This window comes from Limanda limanda, chromosome 14 (genome assembly GCF_963576545.1).
Source record: "Limanda limanda chromosome 14, fLimLim1.1, whole genome shotgun sequence".
NCBI classification, from domain to species: Eukaryota; Metazoa; Chordata; class Actinopteri; order Pleuronectiformes; family Pleuronectidae; genus Limanda; species Limanda limanda.
The window spans coordinates 14,128,261-14,145,387 of NC_083649.1; the positions used below are offsets into that span (position 1 = coordinate 14,128,261).

The following is a 17,127-nucleotide window of genomic DNA, read 5'->3' on the forward strand; positions in this document are numbered from 1 at the left end:
GGAACCTTTCCTCTTCTTTCTGTAATGCAGATTGAAGCTGCACCTGAAGGACAGAAAACTTCATTCAGCTCACACTGAGTTCTCTCCTGTACATGTCAGTGGGCCTTGTTTTACCTCTAGATAACAGGTTTTGAAAGCCAACATTCTCTAGTTACTTTTATCACACTATTATTATCACTCTCCAGAGACCATGAAATGAGGTTAAAGCTGCATGACGTGGTTTTTCGACCACTAGGGGGCAAACAGATTCCCCCTTACATCAACTAAGGGCCTGTTCAGACCTGGTATTAACATCCATCCTGAGAGATTCAGGATCACAAATCACAATTGTGTTTTTTTATTGTACCCAATGACAATGATTGTTTGTGCAAGCAGAGTCAGGCGGGACTGAATGAATGAATGCGCGCAGCTATGAAGAAAGATTTCACCAATTTAAGACAAGTATCAATCAGTATGTGATGGTCAGTGTTGATAAGTCGGAGGTGGCTGCAAACAAATCAAAGTTTGGACTGAGAAGCTTCGAAATATGTTTAAACTGTAGCGAGCCCCCAGCTGTAAAGGCGGCCCTTATCGCCCAGGACACAGTTGCATGCGCCTCGACTAAAAGAAGATGGCCACATGTGAACATGCAAACAGCCTTCACCTGTTGAGTGTGCAGCAAGTCTGATATACACCGGAGAGACAACAGAAGAAACAGGAATTCCAGGAGCGTGTCGGCGTCGATGTTGAGAGAAACTACCAGATCCAACTCTATTCAGGGACCAGTTTCGTGTTTTATACATTCTGTCCGATCATTAGTATCGTGCGAGTCGTCCATTTTGTAATTAATTGGATGATTGCGTCTCTCTCTGTATCTGTTATATAAACACAGCTGTTATTACCAGCGAAAAGCTGAAAATCATGTTTTTCCCCCTCTGTTTGTCTCCAGGATCTCGCCTTTTTTTTCTTCTTCTTTTGAGTCTTGACTGGGAGAGATCACAGAAGCGCTGTTGTGACAGCAAACTGGTACCTTGACAGCAGCGATGAAAGGCAGTGAGGGAGCGAGGTCAGACTTTGCTCAGGGAATATTTCACAGAGCCATCAGTCCCACGTAGAAGGCGGTGTTGGCAGAGACGTGACACCCGCTGACCTGTTTCTCTGCCTGTTCCTCTCTCCCTTTACCACTGACACAGCAGCAACGTGTGAAATCCTCCCCAGCCGCCTGTGCGTTTGCATTTGTGTAGAATATTGCACAAGAGAAACTCTTAGAAATGTTCTCTTATGTGATAGTTTTAGCCTTTTGTTCCAATCTCAATTGCTCCGCACGGTGTTCTTGAATTCTAAAAAATTACAAGAAATGATCGCTTTCTCTCTGTTGCACTTTCCCTTGCTCACTCCATTCCTCTTACCTTGGCAAGCCGTGAAGTGCTAATAAAACATAATCATTTCCATCAGCAAGCGAGAATTGGCTATTAGGATTTAATAGCGCTCAGATATGATCAAAACAAAATGTATGTGAAAGTGGTCAGACTATTTGGCATCTGGTTGGCATCTCAGGGGCAGTTTGAATAACGTCTTTTATGTTCCATCTCAGTCTCGAAATCCATTTAAAGTAGGTTTATCTACCAACATATACAATTCGACATTTGTTCTGTACAATTGGACTGATTTCGAGATCTGTAGAATCTAGAGGAAACCGTGAGACTCTTTTATAACCTGCAGACTGTGCACCTGCAGTTAGATTATCTTTGTTCTTCTCCTCTCATTTCAGGCTCACTGGAGGCATTCCAATAGATCCATCAATTTGGCAAAGCAGTGCGTGTGAAGCATAAGAATCATTCCCTTGGGACGCGCGCACACGGAAAAAACACAGGCACATGCGCACACTAATAGACAATCTGGGTTGTTTATTCGTCTCTCCTCTTGTGTTTCCACCAGCAGGATATGTCTCGGAGGCGATGCTCCTGTTGTCGGTTAGGCCCTCTGTGTTGTGGTTATCTTCGCCTTTGTACATGGTTTAATTTGCTCCGCGTGGTTTTCTTTGAACCCTCCCATATGATGGCATATTCTCTGCTAGGCCGCGCTCCTGCCTGTGCATCTCCTCGCTGATTACAGGGCTGTCATTCACAGCCGTATATCATAGCCAGCAGTCTGTCCTGAGAACATGCACACACACACACACACACACACACACACACACACACACACACACACACCCAAGACTCATGACTTCCTGTGCGTCCACATAAAACAGACGTCAGCCACTCTAAGAGGTCTTATGATTTCCACAAGAAATCCAATGAAGCACGGCATTCACTAATCAACCACATGATATCTACAGTATGTCCTTCTCCTTATGGCTCTTGCAAGCTCATTAGACGGCAACAAGCTTCCTCACACGATCCAGATGATGTGACGCTACCAATTAAAGGGTGCCACGCTGTAAGCTCTCAATTTGCCGATGAGCTAAATCAGGACGTTCTCTTTCAGGGTTGAACGATCGGAAAGGCAGGGGTCGGGGTGGCGGGGGTGGCGTGGGGTGTCGGCACTCTTGATTGACATTCAAGATAGAGAGACTCGGCTCTTCTCCGGTACAGATACACTGTTCCTCCACGCAGTTATCTAATCAGCTGCTCTGTCTTCTGTCTTTGTCCTCTCCCCTCTCTCTCTGCTTTCTGGCGTCTGCCTCTCTCGCTGTCCATCCGACCCCTCTCTTGTCTACTTGGGGATTCCAGTGATGGCTTCAAAAGGCAAAGTTCGAGGTGAGTCGCGGCTGCGCTCCCCCCCCCCCCCCCCCCCCCCCGCTGCTCCCTCAGCCTTACAAATCTCACATCAGAGGAGTCAAACTGAATTAATTCACCCGAGCTGGATTTGCTTTAAAAGATTTGGTTGACATATCTGATTTGGTTGCTTTTATTTTATTTCCCTCTTTCGTTTTTTTTGTTTGCTTGGTTCCAAAACTGTCATATACGTTTTGCCACAGCGTTCATTACAGATTTTAAATGCCCAGTTTTGTTGTAATGGGATCTTGGTGTCAGGGGCAGATCCAGGGGTGGATCCAGGGAAGGGGGGGTGGGGCACTGACCACAGCTGAAATCTGATTGGCGTTTGAAGTGACCCTATCCTTTCAGTAGTCTTGTTTTTTTAAATAAACTTACCAACAATCCTAACAATAAATATGATAATATTGTTAAGAAATTTGAGTTTTTTTGAAGCGCTTGATCAAGGAATGGGACGTGTGGCTCTGCTCAAAGCTTAAGAGCAAACAGTAAACAAGGAATGCCTTAAATGTGCACCTTACTGAATCAGGTATTTTGGATGGATGTTGGACTTATGATTGGCCCCTCTGTGTCAATTGTGGCCCCTGACTTAGATAAATCTGAGATCCGCCACTGTTTTGGTGTGGTTTAGTTAAGACACTAAACAAGCCTGTGTAATGTTTGTGGTTAATTCGCTCGGAATCAGGATGTGTGTTCTGGTTTTGAAGCAGTAGCACATAAAGCTCACATGTATCACGAATTGCGCACTGTTTTTCTTTTGTAAGCATTTGCTTTAAAGGGCCCATATTATGAAAATTCCACGTTTGTAGTGCTTCTACACGTTAATGTGGGTATCTGGCATGTCTACCGTCCCATAAACTCTGGAAAAAAACTCAAACACTCAAAACAGGTCAATCTGAGGATTGCTGTTTTAGACAGGGTATAAGGGGTGCTGTTTTAAATGATCCTTGTGGTATTTTGACCAAAGTATGTTACAGACATTTCATCAAGACCCCAAGGAACCATATCAACTGTGGTAAAATGGGCATACGATGGGTCCATTAAAGCATTAACATTAAAGAGGTTATTCCGAGGTCATGAGATTGTTAAATCTAGATATATAATATTCATATCGACTATTTAATTGTGTTATTTTGTCCTTTATACCTTTGTCAGACACTGGGAAGACGGCAGTAAATTACAACGATCACAATCTCCCCCGTCGCTCTCTGTGTCTGCAGGATGACAGTGTGTAACTGAGGGAAGGATTAGAGATCAGAGAGAGGGTGTCAGGGAGGAGAGGCAGGGTGTTTATTTGAGAGGAGATAACCTGATTATATTCAGCTGCGTGCTTCAGTAAATATCCCACTCCAAAACTAAGAATTTAGTCAACCGCGACTTTATTCTCCATCTGTTTAGCCGCCGTCTTTGGCTGATGATAACAGAGGAGCGGCTCCCGAATGCAGTCACTTCCTGCACAGAGTCGTATCGATGAGTCAAATCAGAGGATTGGCGTCAACTCAGAGGAAAAGAGAAGAAAACCGACCGAATGTGTACATCGAGTCATATGTGCCATTTGAATCAGTGATGGCCTTGATGCAGTAGTTATGTTGAGATGTATAGTTTTTCTTCGGTAAATCAAACAATCACAATCTGACCCAAACTTGCAAAAATATGAAATGCACCAACAGGAAATTAAAAGTGTCCATCACGTTTGCAGTCTAGAAGATATCAGATATCAGATTTATCCTCTTTTTGCTCATTTGCTTTAATTGTAGTCATAAGTACCATCAGGAAGACGCCTCACATCCTTTCATTGTTGTTCATGAGTGCTCTTCACCATCTTTACATATGGATCATCTTCACCAGGGAACTATACTTAAAAATGTCCATTGTGCACTGATCAGAAATTAGCTTTGCTTGATCACGTTCTAGGAATGAGTCACATGGTCTTGCTCTCTTTCTCTTTATTAAACGTATACTCTCTCTTTCACTCTCACTCACATATACATACTCTCACCCAGATGTTCTTACAGATTGATTTAACGCGAATCCGTACCCCTTAAAAGTACATAGTCGGTACGCAACCCTTGTCAAAACCCTGTCTTCTCCTTCAATAGTGTCTATTCCCTCCTTCTCCTCCTTTTCAATCAGTTTATTATTGAAACTGGGTTATTTTTAGAACATGTGACAATGTTATGACGTCAGTCAGGGTTGCAAATGAGTGGGAAAAAGGACCTTGTTGAACAGACGGATACATGGCATCTCTACATACTGCGTTTATGGATATGTGTCTGTCTTTGTCTTCTTATCGTCTTTTTGCTTTGAATCGAAAGCGATTCGGGTTAAAAACATGCCTGAATAAAAATCCTGGATATGGCCCTTTGTCATGGTCTGCACCAAAATATTATTATGGGTTCATTCTTGGCCGATGTCTCAATTTCAAGGGAATCTGATCAGTATAGTTTGCGTGTAGTGCTGCTTAATACAAAACATCAATGAAACCATAACCTTCTTTCTGGAGGTGATAATACCTTGAAATAAGGGGTTTTCAAAGTCTAAAAGACATTTATGGTCCTACCTCAGAGAGAAGAAAAAAAGACCCACCATAAGTTCACATCTTCAGGGAAGGTTGGAAGAAATGCGAGAGATTTCTTTGTGAACGACCCGCAAGTGTTCTCATCACCTAGCAACTCGAGGGGAAGGTGTGATTACAGACGTGGCTGAGCTAAAAACCCTCTGCCTTCACGATGTAACACCATTTGTATTCAATATCGGCTCAGGCCTGTATTTGTTTTGTCTTCGGCACTTCCTCAGCAGTCGTTTGTTTTATGGGACCTGATGGTGTGATTTAGACCCGTCTGAGTTTAGCTTTGAGACGAGATCTTCAGTGTCAACCCTGCCACTGTGGGCCCTGACTTGAGGTTCTGCTAAAAGAGCAACACTCCAAAGTAAGTCTGACACACAAGCCAAATGCTAAGAACTGATTTTTTTTTAATCTTGCACTTTCTGCTCACTGAGTCTTGCAAAATCCCCCCGGGGGCATGAAAGCATTTCCCCAGATCCCTCTTAAATGAAGAGTATCTGTCAACACATCACCGCACATTAGAAAATCACACTGTGTCATGTTGATTTGGGGAATTTGGGAGTTTTTGGTGGCAGCAATGATTAGTTTGATTTCCCTGGAGAATGCAGCAAGTCCCTGAGATCATCCTGTTCTCACCCCGTATGAAAGCACAAGAAATAAATAGCTTCCTGTGATGAAAAAAGGTTGAGACGTTGAGCCGGTTTCATCACCACATCAGTCTGAATATTTTTTTCTGAGAATTTCAACAGCCACAATAAATCAGATTTGTCCCCGGCCTTGTGCTTTTACGATATTTAATTTACAAAACTCCCTAAGCCTGCAAGCGTGTGGATGGCTGCTAATATTGCATTGCCATCGCTTGGCTTTAAATTTAAAGAGGGAATAGAGCAGAATATTTGATCGTGCACACATTGTATGTAGTCAAAGCTTTGCCTTCTGTGTCCTTGTAACACCTAAAATAGAACAGATGAGACTGGGATTTTGCCATATCGAAAAAGGATGAAGTGAAAATAACATTTACTTTATATTTCACTCCTCACTTTTACACACACAACCCACACACACTATCTGCGCTTGCATAGAGAAGCAGAACATAGAGACATACTTACCTTCTTCTTACATTTTATGCAATAATCAGGAGAGCATATTTCTCTTCCTAACATCTTGAGCCATGTATAAAAAACGGGTCATATTTGCAGAAAAGGAAACAACCAAGACTTTGTTCTCTTGTTTTTACACTTGCCTCACTTATTGACTCCATTCCCTCCTCCCTTACTTCCGCTTATCTGTCAAAATATGTACCCCTGTCCTTACCGCACTCGCCTTTGCTCTCAGCTTCTTCTGCTCGCTTCTGCCAGCTGGAAGAAAGCAGCGTATGAAGTATTTATGAATGCTCGCTTTACCTCTGTCATAAAACCATGAGATGTCTGCCCTTGACTGGGGGAGGATAGTGAGATCTCAGGCCATTTTGGACGGAGCGAGCTTGAACTCAGAAAGCTTCCACGCAGAGAATGGGCAGGGGTTTATGTATCTGCCCTTTTAAATTGATGTTGCTGAATCAAGGGCAGGAATACTGGGCGAGTGATGATAGTGTCTGGGAGCATGTCTGACCACCAACTTGAAATTAGTGCGTGGGTTTTCATAAGCAGTGGCATATAAAGTGGGTTCGGTTTCTGAGAATCAACGAAAGTTCAAAGCGAGGCAGTTTTTCCTCAGCAACAAAAAGGGAAAAACACAGCAGTGTGCTTAGGCTTTTAAAAAATATATTTTTAGTGCTATCATAGGAGAAATCCTTTCCCGGATGTTTTGTCGCTCCCGTAACATTGTCTGTTAATTCCTTTCACAACCCTCTACTGGGAACATCCTCACCCACTTCAATAACACGCCAAAAAGACCTGTGTACACTGTGACAGCTTGTGGTTCATAAAAAGAACGTCCTCTGTCTGTCTCTCCTCACCGTGCTTAAACAACACCTGATAGCACCTCGGAGGAATAGGTGATGTTTTGTTGATCGGACTCCTGGGGTTGTGTGTTGGATGTCAAAATTTGCAATGGCAGCACCAACAGCTGCCCAGTCTAATTACTGTACTGTATGTAGATGACAACAGCACCGCCGCAGCCAGCTTCTCTGGTGCCGGGTAATTAATTTCATATCTCCACATCAGAAATGTCTGTCCTGAGGTGGTTGTATGTGAGCGCTGAATACAAAGGTAGCTCAACCCTCTGCAGGGGTTGCATTCAATTTGCTCACAGCAGGAGTCTTATCAGTGTCAGAAGAGGCAAGTTTAGTTTGGAATGCGCCTGTGAACACACACACAAAGACACACAGACACACACACACACACACTGAATATAAATAATATACAGTTCACTCACAAACGCGAGTGGAACAAAACGTTTTACCACTTTAGAAGAAGAACTAGAATAGATGGAACACACACTAAGCCCATCCCAGTTTTTTATTTATTGGCATAGTAATATTGTGATTTATAGAAATATGTGTAGCTCAGTGTTTTTATTCGACTATTTTTGTAAGGGTTTAATTTTAATTTTAATTGAAAAAAGACGTATACATTCATCTATCATGCCTGTTTTACCTTGATTCTAAGCCAGTACATCGTGATAGCATTTTTTGGGAATATCCCTGGTTTATTACCCCAGTCCTCTCCAGGCAATTTTCACATGCCTTCTATTCTGCTCTGATTAAAGCGCCCCCTGCTGGCCTGTGCACAGAACACCTGTCACAGCATTTAATTCCACCTGTACCAATGATCGTTCACCTCAGTCCAGCCGCCTTAGGACAACTACTGAATGACTCTGTTTTTAGATTCAGGGCGTTGGACTATTTGAATAGTTTAAAATCTCCAGCGTGACTTCAACACAGTCCATCACTCCTCACTCCTCTTCAACAGCGATAAACATGTTGTCAGTCAGTGACAGGCCCCATCAGTGGTTTGGTTCCTGTCTTCAAGACAGAAGCATCTCTGTCATCCTCTTCCTCTGCATCCATCAGCTGTGGTGGACCACAGGGCCCCGTTTTAGGCCATTTGTTCTTTCTCTTTTCATATGGATCCTCAGATGAGAAAGACAGAAATATCTACAGATGAAACATTGAATCCTCTTTGTTGCAAATGTTGCCGTTTTTTTACTTCTAATTGTTGTGATGAATAGAATTCTCCTTAGTTAGGAATGAGTCAGGAATGTTTCTTCTGCATCTGGTTCAAAATGCAGCAGCCGAGTTTCTTACATGGCACCAAGCAGAGAGACCCAATCTCCCCTTTGGTGGGTTCTGTTGACTGGTTACTAGTGAAGAGCTGAATTGCTTTTAATATTATTTTATATTTTTACAGCACTCCATGAACTGGCATGAGGTCTTTGAACTCCTCATTCCCTTTTTCTATTTAAAGACCCCTCAGATCTGCTGACCAATCACTGCTCTCCTTTCCACGCACCTACTTAGAATCCAATTTGGTGAAGCAATTTCTGGCCCTAAGTCATGGAAATGTTTGACACACGCTATAAGATCCTCCACTTTAACCTATTCTCTTTGTAGACATGACTGGATACAATTTAAATTAGCTTATTCTTTCTATGTGAAATGATGTTGTAGTCATGATTGTATCAAGATAGTCTTATGCTATCAATCAACTTATATCTTCCTCTCATAGTTTTGTTTTTTCATTGGATTGTAATCAGCCAAATAAATGTACAATTTAATTTCTCTGCAACATGCTTTGGTTAGGCTGTATAACTAATTTGTCTTGACGTGGCTTTGTTAATGAGTAAAGTAAAGAAGGTCATTGTTGCTGTTTAGACCTTGACAAGAGCATAAGGCAAAACATGTAGGACTTACATTGAACATTGTGTTGTTCAGCTAAAGATGAAGATAAGATCAAGGCTTTTGGAAATCCTCCTCCTTCACGTTGTCAAGAGGAAACCAGCACTAATCTCATTGACTTAAGAGGCTCCTCCACTCCATGAGCATGTGCTATAGAGACACGTTACACTCAAACATCACAGAAAATGATATGTACAATTTTAGCACCAACATTTTATAACAAAATAGAAGAATTAGATTAAATCTACAGATCAATTTTACGAATAAAGATTCAGGATTTTTCATGAAATGCATTTGTTCTTGGATTTATATAAGATAAAGAGAGAGCATTTTCACTTTATACATTTAGGCTGCAGTTGATATAATTTGAACGTACCTGTGTTTCCATTACAAGTGTTGTAAAGGCATTAAATATTTTTTTCATCAGCACAGTATATTCTGACTTACATATATACTAATGATTTCATATATACTAATGATATATGAAAGCTGCAAATGTGTGGGTACTTGCCGCTGCCAAGTGTCAAGCCAGGCTTCACTTCCTCATCTGCTTTCAAGAGGTTTAAGAGATAAATTACATATAAAGCCGTAAGTCCCACTGTGCTTTCTCGTTTGAAAAGACTGATAGATAGTTAAGTCACACCGGCGATTACTGTTTTTCACAGGTACATGCAATTTAATTTAAACGTGAGAATACTGGAGACTCGTTTTTCATGTTAGGTCTAATAGCTTCAGAAAATGTTGATATAAATGCGACATGGATTTTGGATGCATATCTGTAGAAGGCGTTAAAAAGGTTATAGCAAAGTGTGTGTGTGTGTGAGAGTGTGTGACATGTTCCCGAGAAACAGGGAGGAGTTTGTGTGAAAATTGCCACAGTGGGAGGAAGAGTCCCACAGCGAGGGCAGGGAGTGATGATGCACTCGTCTGATAAGTTGCCTTCTGTTCCAGGAAGTTACTAAAAACATTTTGTCGTCCATATTATCAACTGAAATCGGTTCTTGAAAGAAATATGGAGTTTCTAGCACACTGTTTGCTGATCCTCTAAACCAGCGAGGAGGTTGTCGACACGTTTTCTCGGTCAAGGACACACGGCCGCTTGATGAATTCATCTTGAGATGATCGTCGGACAGTGTCTGAAATCGCCATTCCACCCAGCTGCCTCACTCTGAGGGGCTGGTGCACCCAGCTGCGAGGCCACCTGTGTCACCTCAGAAACACTAACTGGCCATGGCAAATGTTTCATGTAGTGTGTAATCTTTTGCATCTCTGTCATGATCACGTGAGAGGGATGCTTTACGAACAGCAAGACACTTGAAGTCATATTGTACAGCGTCAGGGAAGAGATAGAGAGGGAGGCTTTGATGCCGGTATGGTTACAAACACAGGTTTTTTTTAACACATGATTAAAAAAACAAAGACTACAGCATGTTTTCACCATGTTTTTTAACCCTTAATTTAAAATAAGTTTTAGTAAAAAATGAAATATGATCTTTTTAGGCAATGTAAACCTTTTTTCTGTTAGACCTACTAGTGTTTCTCAACCTGCCTGTTTTTCCATGTGGTTGTTTGCTTTGCCTGTGGTGATGCTGCAGTAATTGAAGAGTAAAGATCGGCTGCAGAGCCCTGAAGGACAACCACTGCTGCAGAAGTCGCTGTTCACCTGTATATTCAAAGTCTGGTGAAGTTTGACTGAGTAGAGCCCTGACACGGATAATCAGCTGCTGTTGAACGCGCCCGTTGTCATTATCAACAACATCACTTACTTTGATGAGTCCCAGCCGCCACTGCTACAGAGCACTGGTTGTCTGTTTACACAAACTCTATTACTGTTGAATATATCGCGTCTCCAAATCACACCAAATTCATCACTGCACTTCCTTGGGCCCTTAACAATACACATGTCAAGTGTGAAGCCGATAATATGAGTGGCTGTCAAGTTATGCGAGTCACAGACAAACAGAAAGACATTTTCCGGAATCATTAGACAGATGTAATTTCAAATATGTGCATTTCATGTACCAGCTTATCTGTGTAATACAGATTATTTCCGACATTACGTCTGTTGCTAACTTTCGGTTCCGTCTCCAGATAATGTGGCAGATAATCTGCTGCTGGCTCGTCGACAGCCTGTCTGCTCCTCCTGCTTTTCATTCTCGCTTGTTGTCGCCAGATTTCAGGATTTACTTTGCCGTTTTATTTTCACGAGAGATTGAAATTATGGTTAACATTGCATCAGGCCTGAGCCGTAATAAACTGGAATTATCCATTAAATTTAGATCTGCTGTAATGTGATCCCAAGTCTGCATTTATCGGTTGTGTTCCGCTGGCTTAAAAGGTGACTCAGCTAATCAAAACCACGACCTGGCTCTATCCATTTTGTAATCCTGTATTCCCAGCCATACATCACAGCTCTGCAGCTCAGTTGAGCCGCAGTTCTGCTATAAAGGTCAGTAGCTCCGGGCTGTCCGTCTGTCTGCCTGCATCGCCCTCTTTTTCTCTGCTCCTTGAATACCTAAATAAGAAAGGTTAGTAGACTCAGCTGCTCTTGCTTGAAAGGTCATGTCAGAGAGCAAACAGGAAGCATTCAGAATTCTCTTATCCCTTTTATTTGTTTAGTAGTTTGCTTTGGAATATGTTCTGAGTCTGTGAAAGTGCCTTTGTGTCCTGTGAATATCTCTCCTGGCTGCACTGGCATTTGTACCTTCGAGTTGTTGTGTTTGAGAAATGACCGGACACTGGATGCTGTTGGGTGGGAGGCACGAGTCCAGATGATTGTGCGGAGGATTTGCTGGCAGCCTTGATTAGTAGCCACTTCTTATACTGGGGGGAGGGAGGCTACTGAGCGGACCCATTAAAACTTAAGACTCAGCTCATGGAGGGAGACAGCTGTGTGGAGGGCAAAATTAAATACTTTTTTTTTGTCTTTAGTGGAAATAACGATTTGCTGTAGCCCCCAATGCAATCACAACTGCGTTACTATACGATTGAAGGTGGCATGTATATTAAGCCAAATAAAGCAGAGCAAATTGAATTATGTCATTGCTTCATAATGTCATGCAGCCGCTGACCTGGCTTACCCTCGGCACGTCAGTCAACGTAGAGTGCAATTAGAGTCACCCCTCTCTCCATGAGACACAACTGAGCAGAAGAACCGAGGTAGGAATCGAGATAAATCTGAAAGCCCGAGGAGCATCGGGGGAGACAAAGAGAATATGAAAATGAGCGACAAAGAAAGTGGAAACGCCACCCTTCAGGGATCAGCCAGAGGAGGAGACGTGACAGAGGCAGCAAGGGGAACAGAGAGGAGGGAACTGCAGTGGAATGGATGTGGATCGTGGAAAAAAAGATGGAGCGAGAGAAGACTGAGAGTGGGAGAAAGACTGGAGAGGTGGAGTGAGGGAAGGACCTAAATTTAGACATGGAAATCAGAAGAGAGCAGCTGCCTGCTTCCCTCAGGAGATACATTTAAATCAGGTCTGGGTGGCCAGAGGGGGGGGAATGGAAGAATCTACTCCGCGGGTCAATTAGACGCACAGACCACTGCGCTGCTCTAATATAACCATCATCGTGGCCCCTGTGGCCCTTTCAGTCCCTCTGGACGTGTAGCACCAGACGCTGACGCTAGGCCTAGGCAAGGTTAGGAATCCCCAGACTGTTGTTAGTTTGTGAAGGCACTGGTAGAAGAAAGGAAGAGGAGAAAAGGGGAGAGATAAACTGATATTTTAAATCTTTTGCCTTTGTTATGATATGTTTTCTTATAGCTACAAATGGTTGAGGGGGTCAAGGTTTGACACCTTTAGTCAATAGACAGCAGCATCATGGATTTTTTCAATTGTCATCTGGTTGGTCATATCTCATGCTAAACTGCAGAAACCTTGCTCCTCGGTTTTCTGTGCGTTTGTAACGTTGAACAAGACGCAGCAGGGGATAATACTGAATTACTCTACTGGCAATGGGAAAGGAGTCAAGCCACCTTTTTAAGCTGGTGGTCCCGGGTTTAGAAAACCTTTATATACCTGCAAATGTTGGTGTAAAAGACTTAAATGGCTTACAAATGCTACTGTGATTTCACAGCTGGAAAGATATATTTTGGAAGCACCCATGTTGTCTAATGGCACTTTGCTGTAACCATTGAATGACTCATACTGCAGACTTGACCATACTGCGATCAAGCATAGAGTTACTCCCAACGATATCTTACAGGGTCACATTCACCACTGCAGTAATGAACTGAAATTATACACCATGTCATATTTTGCAGAACCCGGCTCAAAAAGGATCCTCATTTGCCACCTTTCGGTATGGTGTTAAACCATTAACTTTTTCTTTTGTGGCCGGCACAAAGGAAATAAAATGTATCACACTGGGCTGTATGTCGCCCAACTGCGTGAGTGAGGAAAGGGAGGAAAAGTAAGTGATTTAAAGAGAGGAGGTAATAAAGAGAGCGAGGGCAGGCGCGGGAGAATGGTAAATCGTTGGCAGATCATGCCTCATGCAAAACTTTCATGAATAAAACATAGTCCTTGCCTCCCATAGTGCGGATCCATTTTTCCTCCATTTCCCTCCTCTTCCCTCTCTATCTCTCACATGCATGATTAACCTCGGGAGGCCTTAATCAACACTGGAAATGACCCGTGCTCCTTGACTTACCTCTCTCTGCCGCTCCTTCCCTCCTTCACCTCATCTTCTCTCCTCTCGACGCGTCCTTCACCGCAGGTCTCTCTGATGGTGTTTGCCTCACCTACTAACCCTGCAGACAAGTGTTGTTTTTTTTAGGGTTATTTATCTTTCCCTGTGCAGTCATTAGCTGAAGTAAGGAAAACACCAAATTGGCTGCTGATAATTACAGTGTTCAATCAGATTTAATACAGAAGCAGCGTTTTAATCGAGAGGCATCAGCGGAATTAAACTGAAATGGAAAATGTGGCATTTAAAAACTTAATTTCCGAATATTTCTCATTTCTCTTTTTCCTTGACTTAATATATATATATATTTCAGTTTTTATGATCCCTAACCCTCCCTGGAAGGGATTGTGGTTTAAGACGGGGGTGTTAGCTAGGGATGAATAATCTTTCTTACCTCAGACTCTATTCACACGTCTTTAAAACCTGTCCTCTGGGGATGAAGACAGAAAGAGATTTATGGTTATTATTATTTACTTGCTTACCTACTCCCTCTGCATCGCTCCCTCCCTCCCTCAGACACACACACACAAACACGCACACAAATGTGAGCTGTCCAGAGTTCTGAAAACAGGCAGTTACCTTTACGTGGTGCTGAAAACTGGCGCTGCTTGTCGGAGAGGTCACACACAATTACTGGACTTTACGCTGTTTGTCTCTTTGTTTCTCTCAGTCAATGTGGGAATCTCACACACACACACACACACACACACAGAATAGTCCACAGAGAGTGGTTTTTAATTGGTCCTTCCCTGCATAGCTGAGGTTTCAGGCCTGATACCGGAGGCTAAACGCCCCCTGTTTCCTCTGTGTTAGGGTCCAATTTAGCACACAGCCATGACCGGCCATCCTGCATGAACATTTAATATGTTATCAGGGTGTTAAGCTTTGTTTTCCCAATGTATTAAACAGACAAAGCCACGTTATATATCCAGCAATAAAATGACACCATCTGTCTCACTCTGTGTACCTCAGTATCTTTCGCTCCCTCGCTCCTGCCGGGTCCTCATCTCCTAACTCTGTTCTCTTCTTATGTGTCACTTTGCAGGCGTCAGCGGTCAGTACCCTCTGGTTCAGAATATGACGGTGACAGAGGGTGGCACGGCGAACATGACCTGCCGCGTGGAGTATAATGACAACACCTCCCTCCAGTGGTCAAACCCGGCACAGCAGACCCTCTTTTTCGGGGACAAGAAAGGTGAGTTGAAGACAGATGCACATGTCTCCTGTGTTAGATTTGTGGTGGTTGAGAAATACACAAAACACACAAGAAACGACATTTCACTTAATTTTTGGTGGGGTTGGAGTCAAACCTGGAAAAAAACATTCTGTAATCCTGTGTGTTTTTCACTTGAATAAGCTGCGGTCTTTGTTGTGTCATAGCGTCTGTGTTTTCCTGCCCTGCTCGGTTTTTACAGCAAGTGCATTCACTGTGTAGAAAATACACGCACACACACACACACACACACACACACACACACACACACACACACACTCACTCACACAACAAAGCCTGTTATCATGAGTCTTTAAAACCTTCCCTCTGAGGATAAAAAAGTATGTGGCTTTATTTTATTTATTTTATCTCTCAACCTTAACACACATACTCAGACAATCACAGACACACACAGACAGTCCCTCTGCAATGGAGAACACTTGGTGGTGAGATAGATATGTCTCGCATTCTGGCTTGTTTATACTAAGTTATAACCTGCATTTAGATAGTTGGGACTTTAATATCCATATTGACTAGTTTGATAGTGTGTATTCAGAATGGTTTAGTTGGATTGTTGGAAAGCAGTGGATGGATGATTTAGTCCGATTTCAAGATCAGTGTTGGTACAAGGAGCATTCATTCATTTTTACTGGCACCTGAAGTAGAAACATGATCAGTGTTACCATTGTTGCACAAAAGATGCTCAATACAGCGTTTAAATTGTTGTTGAAATCAACTAAGATCATCAGAAACAGCCCACTCACACTCCAAGTCTTCCTCGCAACCAGCTGTGCAGGTGCTCTTTACTGCAGTTCTCACCTTGTGCTGTCTCCACCTCAAGCTGGACAGATACAGCCAATCTCAGCTAAAGGATCCAACCCAAACAGCCTGAGCCTTGGATGGTAGAACCAGTACGGCCTCGTGTGTAATTGATGGTGGTTACATAATCAATAACCTACTTTCACATTTTGCAGTACAGCATAGGATAATATTGCAGTAGACTATATCCACGTTGGTTGATCTCGACATGCCAACAATGCTGACAATATAAAACTCAACAAATAAACAGAGATCATCCAGTTGAGTGTTGAAAATGTGCCTAATGGACAGCACATAATTTAATAACAAATAAAATACATTGAGATACATTAAGAATATAAACTATAATATACTATGTTATATATAAATAAAAATAAAAATAAAGGATCTGCATCAATCTCTCACCTCACTACCTGTGAGACATAACCTGAAAATAATACAGATAATACTAGATTTCATGCTCTGAATAACAGACACTTTATGCACCGGAAACTTTCATGGTCCTGAAGAGAAATTATTCCATTAATTGGATGCAAACCCTTGTTATCGTTTACACATTCGCAGAAACAGTGATGTAACCACACAAACACACTCTGTGGAATTGTGGGTGTGGCAGAAAGCCTGTAATGTTTAACGGCTAATAAGTACAAAGGGTTTATTCCTGACCTTTCACACCCTCTTCAGTAAAGTCTCCATAAATAGGATTCATGGGTGTTATTTTGTTGGTCCGTGCCTGCTGAAATGATTGTGCCCCGTGCGTCTCTCAGCTGTATTAGTCGAGAGTAATAGAGTATGAATCACACTCTCTTGTAAGTGTCTGGATTAAGCACATATGGGATTTACACAGTCTTTCCCCATTATCCCTCTGCCCACTGGGCTGCCTCTTCCATTTGTGTGCTCACACACTGTGCCTCTGTTTGTGTATATATATATATATATATATATTGCATACAGTAAGTGAATGCATGCAAATCATTCCAATTTTAGGCCTTCACATTTTCACTTACCCACCTTTCTGTGGACAGAGTGGCAGTAAAAGGCTGCACTGAACATCAAAATCAACAACTGATGTTCTCTGCAGGTTATTCCGTATCACAGCAGGGGTCCGGCCTGGGGGCCTGTTTCATGGCATTTCTAGTGCAGAGCTCTGAGATTGGAAATGAGAAAGCAGTCGAGGACTCTCTTATTATCAGGGAAGGCAAAGGAATGCTGCTAAGCCCCGAGAGTTGCTCTGAAAAGCTTT

General features: G+C 42.5%; 1 protein-coding gene across 2 annotated transcripts in view; it reads left to right on the forward strand.

The window, feature by feature from the left end:
• Positions 1 to 17,127, forward strand: part of cadm2a (cell adhesion molecule 2a) — a 202,813-nt gene that overhangs the window by 139,826 nt on the left and 45,860 nt on the right. The window contains exons 2-3 of one of the 2 annotated variants that reach the window (XM_061085272.1): positions 2,715 to 2,741; positions 14,898 to 15,047. In XM_061085272.1, coding sequence (XP_060941255.1) covers positions 2,715 to 2,741; positions 14,898 to 15,047 — 177 coding nt within the window. The remainder of the gene's footprint in view (positions 1 to 2,714; positions 2,742 to 14,897; positions 15,048 to 17,127) is intronic. The other variant, XM_061085273.1, reaches the window with a different exon arrangement.